This window comes from Geospiza fortis, unplaced genomic scaffold (assembly GCF_000277835.1).
Source record: "Geospiza fortis unplaced genomic scaffold, GeoFor_1.0 scaffold70, whole genome shotgun sequence".
Classification (NCBI taxonomy): Eukaryota; Metazoa; Chordata; class Aves; order Passeriformes; family Thraupidae; genus Geospiza; species Geospiza fortis.
The window spans coordinates 6165804-6178312 of NW_005054317.1; the positions used below are offsets into that span (position 1 = coordinate 6165804).

At 45.6% G+C, this 12509-nt stretch overlaps 1 protein-coding gene across 1 annotated transcript in view; it reads left to right on the plus strand.

Moving 5' to 3' along the window:
* Nucleotides 1-933: 933 nt before the first annotated feature.
* Nucleotides 934-12509, plus strand: part of ACOX2 (acyl-CoA oxidase 2) — a 16553-nt gene continuing 4977 nt past the window's right edge. The window contains exons 1-11 of the mRNA XM_005420194.2: nt 934-1210; nt 2395-2557; nt 5129-5280; nt 5540-5647; nt 6328-6447; nt 6924-7039; nt 7422-7594; nt 8664-8826; nt 9476-9666; nt 10817-10978; nt 11952-12057. Coding sequence (XP_005420251.1) covers nt 1051-1210; nt 2395-2557; nt 5129-5280; nt 5540-5647; nt 6328-6447; nt 6924-7039; nt 7422-7594; nt 8664-8826; nt 9476-9666; nt 10817-10978; nt 11952-12057 — 1614 coding nt within the window. The 5' untranslated portion in view covers nt 934-1050. The remainder of the gene's footprint in view (nt 1211-2394; nt 2558-5128; nt 5281-5539; nt 5648-6327; nt 6448-6923; nt 7040-7421; nt 7595-8663; nt 8827-9475; nt 9667-10816; nt 10979-11951; nt 12058-12509) is intronic.

Sequence of the window (12509 nt, forward strand, 5' to 3'; positions counted from 1 at the left end):
AAACCAACATTTAAAACACCAGGAGAAGGTGTTTTAAACATCAGGGTGTCCGTTCGGGGACGGAGCTGGAAGAGCAATCTCCAAGGCGCCACCTGCCCTTAGCGGATCAGAAGCAGCCCCGTTTGGAAGCGCAGAGCCCTCCGAGCGCTGGGATTTTCCTGCCTGCAGAGGTCAGCGCTCCCCGGAACACCCGCGGCGCCGGCCCCGGGGACAAGGTCCCCGCACAGGGCTCGGGAGCCGCGGCCCAGGCGGGAGGCAGAGTCGCATTTTCCTCCCGCAGGCGCACGGAAGAGGAAGCTGAGGCCGAGGCGGCCCCGGCGCCCAGCCCCGCGCTCCCGGGACGGCTCAAGGGCCGCGCCCGGTTACCCCGGCCGTGGGTGCCCTCCGCGCTGCCCCGGGGCTTTTCTCTCTGCACCAAGACACCTTGGACTAAAGACCTGAATATCAGAAAAATCAGGAATTGATAACACATTTGCAGTGTTTTCCACTGAAACATTTTCAGTGTTTCCAGAGTTTGTATTTCTTAAAGTAATCTGATGCTTGGAAAGGCAACAGCTTCTTAGAGGGAAAAATCTGATTTATTTTCTACTCACTACAGTTTTGTTTTTACTAGTGTCCTGCGACCAGTCTCACTAACATGGGGTTAGGGGTTGAGCCCCAAGGACAGAGGCAGCACAGGCAGAGCCACCAATGCCTTTGAGCCCTGGGCCAGAAACTCCCATGAACATTAACACATAGCAGTGGGATATTGCAGCATTAACTTCTCATAGAATACTGGGGACAGACTGGGAAAAGAAAAATATTTTATGTTTTAAAATATGTCATAAAACCTGCAATTTTAGTTCCTTGAAGTGCCATAAATCTCCACTGTCTATTGCAACGAGGACAGGATAGTGCCTAAATATTCACGCAACCCTTGTGCAGGTGCAACATCTTGGCCAACCTACCAAAACCATCCTCGCTGTGCCAACGCCTCCATCAGGCATCCAGTGACACGGGTGCCAGTGCCAGAGGAGCCCTGTCCCTTTGCAGAGTAGCGCAGGCTCCGGGATGGCTCTGCTGGAGACCAGCAAGCACTGTCAGGGCTCAGTGCTAGGCAGCGTGAACCCCGACCTCGGCAGCGAGCGGCAAACAGCCTCCTTCAGCGTGGAGAGGCTCACGGCCCTGCTGGATGGCGGCGCGGAGCAGACACAGATACGGAGGGCAGTGGGTGAGTGACCCTTAGACAAGGCCCTGCTGGGGGCTGGCACACGCCATGCCTGTGTCCTGCTGCTCTGCTGCTCCTGTGCGGCACAGTGGGTTGTGTGCTCCTGGGCATTTGCTTATCCCCCATCTCTTTAAAAAGTGGGAGTGTGGAGCTGGAGTCTTCTCTTCATGTAAATCAATACGACTCCTCCGCAGCCACTCCTGCTGTCTGAAGCTTTTCCTCCTCCCTGCTCCCATCCCCTGTCTCTGGCAAGACTGGTTAAACTGGAGTACAAGAACTGAGGGTGGAGGATCCATGTGTGAGGGCAATGCGTGCAGGGGCTGGTGCTGCTGTGCAGAAATGCACATCATGTGTGAGCCACAGCCAGCTCTCCTCCTTGGCACGTCAGGCTCATCCAGGTGGGGAATTTCATGCGTGGGTTGGCTCAGCCAGGCTGAGCTGCTCTCACTCGTGATGGGTGTGCCAAAAAATGACTGTTACTCAGGAGAAATAGAGGGAAAAAACTCTCACTGTTGTCTCTGTAACTGCATCCATATTATACACTTATCAGAGGAAAACAGCACAGCCACTGGGATCACCCTCTTCACAGTGCCAGTGGAGTTCAGTATAACCTTCCACATGAATACACTCAAGGCTTTAAGGCAAAATGGACAAGGGGAGTGTTCAAACTGACACAGAAATAGTGACTATGAGTTGTTGTGCAGTAGTGCAATGGGCTGGTAACATCCCGAGCAGGACGCCCAGGAGGCTCCAGCCATAATCCACCCTTTGGCTAATGCAACTCACCACAGCCTGGGCAAAATGCAGCTCACCACAGCCCTTACTGCCCTCACAGCAGTTGGAGGCAGAGAGATCCTTGACATCTTCTGCAAGAAGTCACCTCTCCCACCCTGACCAGGGAGGGTGCCTTACCCTGCAGGGTTCACCATTTCCACTGAACCACCATTTCCCTCTCTCAGGCCCACTCAGTTCCCCTTCTGCTTCCCCAAACCTCCTGCTTTTCAGAGTTAGATGTGACAGCCATGGGAGGCAAAACTGGCAAAACAAAACCTGCCTGCGAGCACCCTGAAAATCACAGCATCAGTATCCACGAGTCCAGTCCTGCCTGCTGTTCCCAAACGTGGCTCAAGGCACTGCCTGCACTTCCCCAGCCCCAGGAGAACCAACTGTTCTGTGTTGCTTTGCAGTGGAAGCTATCGAATCTGACCCTGTATTTAGCAGAGAAAATCAGTATTTCCAGACCCAGAATGAGAGGTACGAAGCAGCAGTCAGGAAGGCTGTTCATCTCCAGAAAAAGATGCATGAGATGGGATGGACTGAGAATGGACCTGAATATAAGTACATTTACAGGTGATTTCATTTTTTTTTTCTATGTACAACTAATTTTCTGTTAAAGAATCAGCTTTAGCAAAGGCTGGGAAAGGCCAACAGCTGACAGATTAGGTTTGGATAAAAATGTGCTGCAGGTTTTTACTTCAGCAGCACACTTGGGAAAAGAGAAAATGGGAGTACATGACTGGGAACTTCTCAGAGAACAGCACATGGGTACAGTGTGATAGATCAAGCAGTTCACAACATGAGATTTCCACTTCAACAACCTCATTACTTGTGCTGCAGCTCTCATACCACTTCTTAGACATTTTTAAATGTATAACCAGAATTGGAAGTGGTGCTGTTTCAGTTCCATTACTGACTTCTAAATAAATTAAATATTACATTTTGTGTATCTAGAAAACCCATATTTTATTAAAGGGAAAAAAAAAGAAAAAACTCACCTTAGTTTGTAGGTAAATGAGAATAAAGTATTTTCACAGTGCTTTCCTTTAAAAGTTTTCTCAACATTCATGTGGGGTTGAGCTCCACATTTCTATCACTTGCCCCTCCTTTCCCCCTTTGCTCAGTCAGTTCCTGGCTGGCTGTTGCCCAGGGCACGCTGTCTGCTTGGTGGGGTCGCATTCGCAGTAGGAAGGTGTGAGTTCAGAAGGGTCACTCTGAAGGGCAATGTCTGTCCTTTACACAGCACTGCTGACACTCAGAGCCAATTTTTGGCATTTCATAGACTCATAGCACAGTTAGGGTTGGAAAGGACATTTAAAGGTCATCTAGTCCATCTAGCCTTCTGCAATGAGCAACAACATCTTCAGCTAGATCAGGTTGCTCGGAGCCCTGTTCAGCCTGACCTGGAACGTTTACAGGGAAGGGGCATCCACCAGCTCTCTGGGCAACCTGTGTCACTGTTTCACCATGCTCACTGAAAATGAGCTCTTCATTATGTCTAGTCTAAATCTACCTTCTTTAAGTTTAAAACCATCACCCCGTGCCCTGTGGTAGCAGGCCCTGCTAAAAAGTTGACCCCATCATATAAAAGATGATAATTTTTTATGCTGAGCTCTTCACCACTTACAGCAAGCAGAACTAATGAAGGGGGAAATGTGCCATCAAGAGCTCTTGGACCTGATCATTACATTCCCATTAAAAAGCAGCTCTCCACTGCTCCCTCAGAACAAAAAAAATCCCACCCAGCTGTGCTTTTATCAGGCCCCCTGATGCCAAAGGCTGCGGCAGGACCAGCCCTGTGCTGTCCCATTTGCTGGATGAGGAGCAGAGCTGTCTGGCAGGGCAGCTCTTGCCTGATGGAACTCCAGGTGAGCACCAAGCTCTTATGACAGAGCCCTGGCTCCCAGTGCCAGGCACAGTGAATCACTCACACAATTTAAAATCCAGCTTTTCAAATCACAGCTAAAGGAACATTATTTCTGGCCAGGCTGCCAAGGATTCATTAAGTCATTTTCTGTTAATCAAAGCCATTTTCCTTTAACTTCTTTGTTCATATTTCCCCCCCACGCTGTTTCAGCATGATTAAGTCTCTCTCAGGGCCAGTATAAAAGAAAGGTCAGAGTCATTTGTTAACAACAGAAAGTATCTATGTGAAAGGAGATGCTCTCTAGAGCACTGCAGTAAAGCAATGTGCTAACAGCCACTCAGCTGCTGAGAACAGCACAGGCACTCACTTGTACATGTACCTATATCTGTGAGGTGATTCAACCATGTTCTGAGGAATCACAGGAAGAGGGATATAGTTATATTCCTCATGTTTTCTTATTATTTCTCACACACAAAAAAAGCTTAAATAAATTTTTCATCTGCGCCATGGAAATCACTGTACCCAAGTTCCCATACACAGTTTCTGGAATAGTGCTTTTTAGGATGTATGCAGGTGGTGATGGAAGGACCAGGGGTTACTTGGATGTATTTTCATTTTTCCACAAGAAAATAACATCTGAATTCAGGACAAATCTCTGTGAACCCCAGTATTGTTCACTGACAGCAAAAGGCGGCAAACAAACAGCAAAAAGCACAGCAACAAACCAAACAAACTGTAGTATTTCTCCAGAATGGGAATGGGAAGGTTCAGGAGATCCAGGTCCCAGATACCTACATGTGTAATTCAGTCTAATATGCCTCACAGTGAATTGCTAGGGTTTGGGGTTTTTCAAGTAGGATGCTGTTTTGTTCTTTCTTTTTAGTTCAGCCTCAAAATCTGACTTAAATCATCAAGAAAAAAATCCTATGAAGTAAAATAAAAATATAAAATGCTCACAGAGTGTCAGGAGCTTTGGAGCTGGGTTGTGCTTTTAGCTCAGCATCTGCTACTCAGAACAGATAATTCCTCCAAGATCAAGTGAAATGAGCAAGCAACACATATGCAAACTCTGTTATGAAAGAAGAGACAAAAGCAGCTTGGAAGGGCACTTTTCCTGCAACACTGTGCTGATGCTGGGTGCTGGGCAAGGTATGACAAGGCAGAAATCAAAAGGCAGCAGGTGGTACTGTCTGGTGACCGCTGCAGTGCCACTGCCTCATTCATCACATGCCTGGAATATCATCCCCTGAAAAACTGCCCTTGTGCCTTCTGTGCAGGGCACTGTCAGGAGATGTCGCGTTCCTCCTTCACCGCGTCTTCATGAGAAGCATTTCAGTGCTGGGCTCGGACAGACAGATTGCCAAGTGGATTCCTCTTGCCACCCAGCACAAGCTCATTGGGAGCTACGCCCAGACTGAACTGGGACACGGTAAGGCTGCAGGGAAAACAGCTTTTCTCTATGACACAAGCCTGCAGCCCAGATTCCCATGGGAATTGACTCCAAACTGTCCATCCTTTACTGGGACGGGGGTGGTTGGGTTCTTGTTCATGGTTCTCATCAGGAGGGTAACCACAAAACCCTGATAATACCCACAGCCAGCTTCCAGGGATCCTTTGCTCTCCCTATCCCTGTGATATGCCAGGAGATAGATACATACATAGATTTTTTTTAATTTCTTTTTTTTAAGGCACTTATCTTCAGGGTTTGGAAACGACAGCAGTCTTTGATACTGCTGCTCAGGAGTTTATACTGAACACACCAAAGATCTCTGCCATGAAGTGGTGGCCTGGAGACAGTAAGTACCACACCAAATATCTTGGGTTTTGCCTCCTTCAGTTACTCCATCTACCCTGGTTAAGTTCTCTGTTTGAGGGCCCAGGTGCTAGCAGGAGGCTTCAATAAAAGATACTCACATGGACAAGCAAGTAAGAGAAAGGGGGTTGTCCAAGTTCAAAGGCCACAAAGGAGCCACCATCATCTACAAAAACCCTTGTGTTGCAGGCTGAATAACTTCACTCAGGAAAGCTCTTGCCTCTGCAGAAATAAATATTCTCTTCGTTTTAAATAATACTCAGACAACCAAAAACTGCAGGGAGGTCATCAGCATAAAGGATTCAAGTCATCAGACAGTCTCAGCATAAAGGATTCAAGTGTGAAATTCTTTGCTCCCTTCAGGAAGGTATTTCACAGAAAATAACTAGAGTCACTGCAACAGCCACAGCACTTCCCACTCTCACCACTACTATTAGCTCAAACTTTATTTTTTCTCATATTCTGTTACAAAAATGTTAATCCAAGCCTCATGGGCAGCAACAGAGGCAGAATGATGGTGCAACTTCTGAGAGCTAAGAGCAGGCTGATTTAGGTTGTGGTGACCCATACCTGAGACCCAGCACATAATTAGTACTGACCTCTCTTAACTGTGTTTGTGCTGTACCTTGTCTTAAGGGAATGGGGCTGTTTTTCTTCTCACAGTGGGAAGATCAGCAACCCACACAGTGGTCTTTGCTCAGCTGTACATCCATGGGAAGTGCTATGGCATCCATCCCTTCATCGTGCAGATACGCAGCCTTCAGGACCATTCCCTCTGCCCAGGTAAATAACCCCAGACACTGCAGCACTTGTGCAGGTGCTCTGCCTATTTTGCCCTTAAATATTTTCTAAAACATTGGGCCCAGGGCGAGTTATAATTGCCAAAACCAAGCCAAGAGAGATAGCCAAGGTGCAGTTATCATTAACCCCAACTTTTTGATCTGAAGGGAAATTTAACATATCTTCAGCCATATCCAGACCAAGCCCTTAACATAAGCAGAAGCCAGGGCTGCTCTGAGCACCTCTGCATTAACACCTCGGTTCTGACCCCAGCCAGCACAGATCCCTCTGTCAATGGATCATGGAAACAAACTACTACAAGGCATCTGAATGCCTGTTTCACCCCTCGGGCAAGATCATCCATGCTGGGGAAGAAGCAGACCTGACCATGTCCTTCTTTGGAGGTCACCATCCTGACACAAAATGGGGAGGAAAAAGTTCAAGTGGAAGTAAGCAGACTGTGTTTTCTCCTGCTGCAGGCATAACTGCAGGAGACATAGGTCCCAAAATGAATTTTGAGCACACTGACAACGGCTACCTCATGCTGAAGAACGTGCGCGTTCCCAGGGAGAACATGCTGAGCAAGTTTTGTGAGGTATGTGTGGACTCACATCACAAACTTGCTGTCAGACAGAGAGACAACAGGGACCTGTTTAAATTTGGGACAAAAATCTTCCTTTGAGTGTCAGCAAGTCTCTGAGGTTTTACCAAGGGCAGAAGGTACCTGAATCCTAAATGAAAGTCAGCATCAAGAATTCCACATTCAGAAGCTGGGGATCATGGGGCAGGCAGAACCTACCTCTGCCACAAACAGTAAGAGTTTGCCTCTTCAAATGGATGTCTTTCATCCATCATCCATAAAAGCATTGTTTGCATTCAGTGAAGGATTTTTATATCCAGTTTATTCCATGCATAGCGATTGCACATCCACAGTAATACTGACTAAGGCAGCATCTGACAGCCTCTCTCTGCTCTAGGTTCGACCAGATGGCACCTATGTAAGACAGGGGTCCCAGCAGATCAATTATTTCACAATGACGACCGTGCGCATTTCCCTCATTTCAGACGAGGTTCTGATTCCCCTCAAGAAGGCGTGCACCATCGCCATCCGCTACTCCGTGGTTCGCCGGCAGTCCAAGCTAAAGCCTGGGTAATGCCACACATCCCGCGGGGAAGGGGACTGTACCCTGTGTTCCCCCACGCCAGTTTGTATTTCTTCTCTTCATTTTATCTTTCAGCCCATCACTGGCTGATTTCCTGGCCCAGACAGGGCATGATAAACATGCTTCCCCATTATTTACATTAACGAGCTTCAGTCAAAGTACAAGAGAATGTTTACAGTTCTTTCCAAGATAAGTTTCATACTTTGAATAGGTCAGTGGCTCACACAGGCAACTTATTCTTTTATAACTGGCCTTCCCCTGTAATCCCATAACTGAGCAGAATCCAGACAAAATGGACAAGTTGCTGAATTCTTATTCCATAGTGGTCTACTAATGAATGTGACATTAAAATACCTTCCAACATCCAGAAATCGAATATCCAAACTTTAAGCACTGAATTGTATTCAGTGTTGAATCCCCATTATTTTTAAAGAAATAAGTTAATTTGAATGCATTACAAAGATTTCCATTTAAATATTCTTTCAAAAGCAGAAAGGTCCTTGTGAAAACACAGTTTGGTTCAAACACAAACCAAACAGAAGAGCACAGCAGAATGAAGTATTGTAATAACCAATTCCATTTATTGAAGTCCTAAATGTACCAACCACAGAAGTGATAAAGAACATCCAAAAACAGTTCAGAAAACTTTAAATAATTCAGACTCACGCATTTTCAGGGAAAAATTTCTATGCACAGGGCCACAAAGATTCCATTTAAAAAGCCAAAGTTTATCAGGGTGCTGTGCCACTGCCTTTTCTGGAACACCTAACAACTTGCTGTCCTTGAAGGCCTCATTCTCATCCTCTCCTGCAGTCCCTGTCCCCCTCTGTACTAACTGACCACAGCAAGCTTTTTCTACACTGTTAGGCTTTTTTGGGTTTGTTTCTCCAACAGCTCAGCAAGCTGGACAGATTTTCTGCCACACTGTCAGCTCAGTGTTGTTCACACACTGCTTCTTGGTAATGAAAAATGCCATTTTCATTCTGCAGCAGGTAAAGTAACAGTAGCTATGCCCGTGTCCACACTCTCCCTGCTTCATCCGCTGTCTTTCAACAGGGAACAAGAAGTAAAAATCCTTGACTACCAGACTCAGCAAGAGAAACTGCTGCCCCAGCTGGCTGCAGCCTATGCCTTTCATTTCACCAATGAGTACCTGCAGGAGCTATTCGACAGGGGGTACAGAGAGATCCAGAGGAAGAACTTTGACATGCTGCCAGAGGTGAGCTGCAGCAGGATTAACTCATACAGCACTTCTGTCCCCTAAATGTTAAAGTATTTTAGCAAATTGGACAAGCATTCCTCTCACCACTAGAGAACTGGAGAAAGAGGAAGCACTAATTGCTCAAATGACGTGTCCCAGATCTGCAACCAGTCAGCAGCAGCATTCACTGTACCACCCCAAACTTTTTGTTTTGGGAACCATTGCAGAGTGAAAAGTCCTTGAAAAGCATGTCCAGAACCTCGTTCCAAGTAGCTGGTGGCACAAAATGTTATTACACAACTTCAGCTCCAATGCGCATGCACGTACATCTGAGCCAAAACCAAAAATGGGACTTCTTAAACAGAACAGAATATTTTGCAGTTAGGTGCTTGAAATGAAAACACACTCTGAACAAAGGTGGTCAAAGCCAGAACTGGCTGAGAGAAACCCAAAAATGCATAATCTGACTACAGTGTGCCCAGCAGGAGCATGTGCAGCATCCCAGAGAGACACCAAAGGTCAGGCTCAGGGAATTGGGTGCTACCAGCATTCAAAGAGGAACCTGACAGGGATTTCATGCCCAGATATTGCACAAAATTAAAAAAAGGAACTTATTCTGAGGATTCCATTGGTAATACTCTGCTTTTTTTCTCTCTTTTTTTAACAGCTCCATGCATTATCTTCGGGTTTTAAAGCTGTGATCACTCAGCACTGCACGGCAGGAGTGGAGATCTGTCTCCGGGCCTGTGGGGGCCATGGCTACTCCCTGCTGAGTGGGCTGCCTTCCTTGTATACCAAAATACTTGCTTCTTGTATTTATGAAGGGGAAAACACCATTTTGCTCCTGCAAACTGCCAGGTAACAATTAAAATATGTTCATCTAAAAGCCTGCCCCCTCATTTATTCAACCTTTACCACTTCTTCTCCAAAACCAGTAAAACCAGCTACTCCTTTCTCACAGCACCATCTAAAAATACAGCTCAGGATATAAACTATTCATGCCTTCAGTCTAACAAGCATGGAAGTGTGTGGGAACTGGATTATCTCTTCTATTTTTGGTTTGGGGACATATGCAGGTGCTGTTCTGCATAACCTCATTTTCCTCTTTGCCTGGTAGCACAGCAAAGGTATTGCTGTGAAAGTTTTGTGGGTAATGTTTTAAGCAACCAATGTGACAGTGGTGCCATGTAATGCAATATTGGTAAAGTGGGGTTGATTCAGAGGAAGCAAAGTTGTTGGATACTGAAAGTGGCTGAGTCATACTCTAAGAACATCACTTTCCTCCAAACATGCAGACTCATGATTATCAAGAGTAGATGAAATACAGGGTAAAGAAACTACAGCTGCTTGAACTTTTAATAATGTTTGTTTTTACTAGAAGGAGAAAACCAGGGCATTTCCAAGGGTCAGAGCACCACATAGCTCCGTGCTGCCATGCAGACATTTCTGCACTCATTACTGCTTTTTGCAAGATCAACAGCAAAGTCAAGAGAAATGCTGTACCCTTTTAATTCCAGACCTGGTCAGTCTAGCTCATAGCAGAGGTACCAAAAAACTAAGGGAGTGGGGAATGCTCCTTGTAAACTCTCTGCAAGGGTCTCATGTGTTAACATAATGTGACTGTGTGTTGGGGATCACAGAGGGTAAGACCAAATCACCATTAAAGCTCCAGAGTATTGAGAGTCAGGTTGCAAAGTTGATAATGTATCTAATCACTACACTGCTGAGACTGCTAATAGCCACAGCAAGTTTCTGCTGAAAAAAATACCATTATGGATTGCTGTAGTGTTTAATAAGGCAGACAGGCCCCCCCTGAGACCCACCACAGATCAGGTTACTGCGAGTAACATACAAAACAAAAGGTCATTACTTGTTCAAGTCCATTCTGGGCCACTGATGGGATGGGTTACACCTTGCTGCTTCTCACCTGAGCCCACTTTGCTTTTTGAATGTCTGTTTGCTGCAAAATCACCACCATAACCTGCTCTGACTGTTACCCTCTTCCCAGGTTCCTGATTAAGTGCTTCATGGCAGCCAGTGCTGGCCAGCCTGTGCCACCATCTGTCACTTATCTGGCTGCAGTGAAACATGGGAAGTGTCCAGCCAAGAACAAGTTGGATTTTCTCAGTCCAGATATTTACACTGAGGCCTATCAACACGTGGCAGTCAGGTCAGTACAGAGAATGGGAGACAGATTTTCTCTCTTTGACATCAGAAATGTGTTAAGAGCTCGGCTTCTTCTTTGCTTTAAAGGGAGGTAAAGTAAAATAAGTTAAACTAGGATTGGTACCATCTGTTCCTGAAAAAGAAAAGGAAGGCTACACTGGGTTAACAGCCATGTCAGATGTTCAGTATGAAGCTTTCACACTCAGAAGTTTTTAAGCCATGTGCTACAAGCAACTACGTTTCACAGAGTTGGTGGCACTATTAAAGTAAATCCCAGACCACATCACTGAGTTGCCATCTAGTAAGATCTTTATTGGACTCTGAGCAATTCTATTAAAATCTTAAAATTTCACATACCTGAGAAAGTGATGTTTGTTTTCAGTTTACACCACAGCAAGAATAGAGCCTCTCATTCTGTCTGTAGCCTTTCAACTACACACATTCAGCAACTCAACATAAATAAAAATTATATCATAAGTAGTCTCAGAATTATGTACACAGTTATGGACTGTATAGGTGCCACCTCTGAAAATTAGGGAAAAAGACAACCCTGCTGTCATTGAGAGCAGTGTAAAAACCAGTGTAAAAAAGCCACTCTTCAAAAAGCTTCCTCAATGGGAACAGGATTTGAATCCTTGTAGAAAAGGAGAAACATAATGTGACAGCAGTCCAGTATTACTGTTTGTTTTGCAAACTCTCCTTATACACACACAACCCAAGAAAGGCTCAGCCAAACCCCTGGTAAACTACCCTGGAAGCTGAGAAGGCAGAAATCCTTCAGGACCAGCGTGGTCTGGGTTCTTCCCACAATTTATACTTAGATTTTGCATAATCTACGGTCACTCATACTGAGTGTAGGTAACTCCAGATGTCAGAAATGCCAGTTTGCACTTCAGTCACACACAACTCCTGAGTGCAAATTCATGATGCATGTGAGATGCACATACAAGATGCTTTGTGCTTTTTCAATTTTCCAGGCTCACAAGCAGCACAGCAACAAAACTACAGGACTTGATCCAGTCTGGAGTCAAAAAGCACGATGCATGGAACCAGTGCACAGTGCAGCTGGTGCAGGCTGCAAAGGTTAGCAAAATTTATCTGCTTATCTGATGTTTGTCTTTATGAAACAATATGCAACAGAAATGGCATGATTAGCTTAAAGCCTCAGGGCTGTTTATTGTTTCCTGTTGGCATCTAAGGGACACCACAAACACAGTCACTGTGGTCTGCATGGTGGAAAAGTTGTATTAAGCAATTCCTTACCTGAAAAAAATGCTGTCTGTATAGGCCAGGTAGAAAAAGACTAGGAGAAATGAAAGGGAGAAAAAATACATTCACAGTTATGCTGCCACTACTGGCAGAATAAGACCTCCCATATCCTGCAACAAAACCCCACCATCTCCAGCCAACACTCATCTTTTTATAAGAATCCAGCATTTCTGGTGCCCAGAGGAGTCTTCCTAAAGCCACTCCACTGAAAGCTGGTGGAGTCACAGCAAAGGATGAAACATGCCTGGTACTTCTTCCATCCTCTG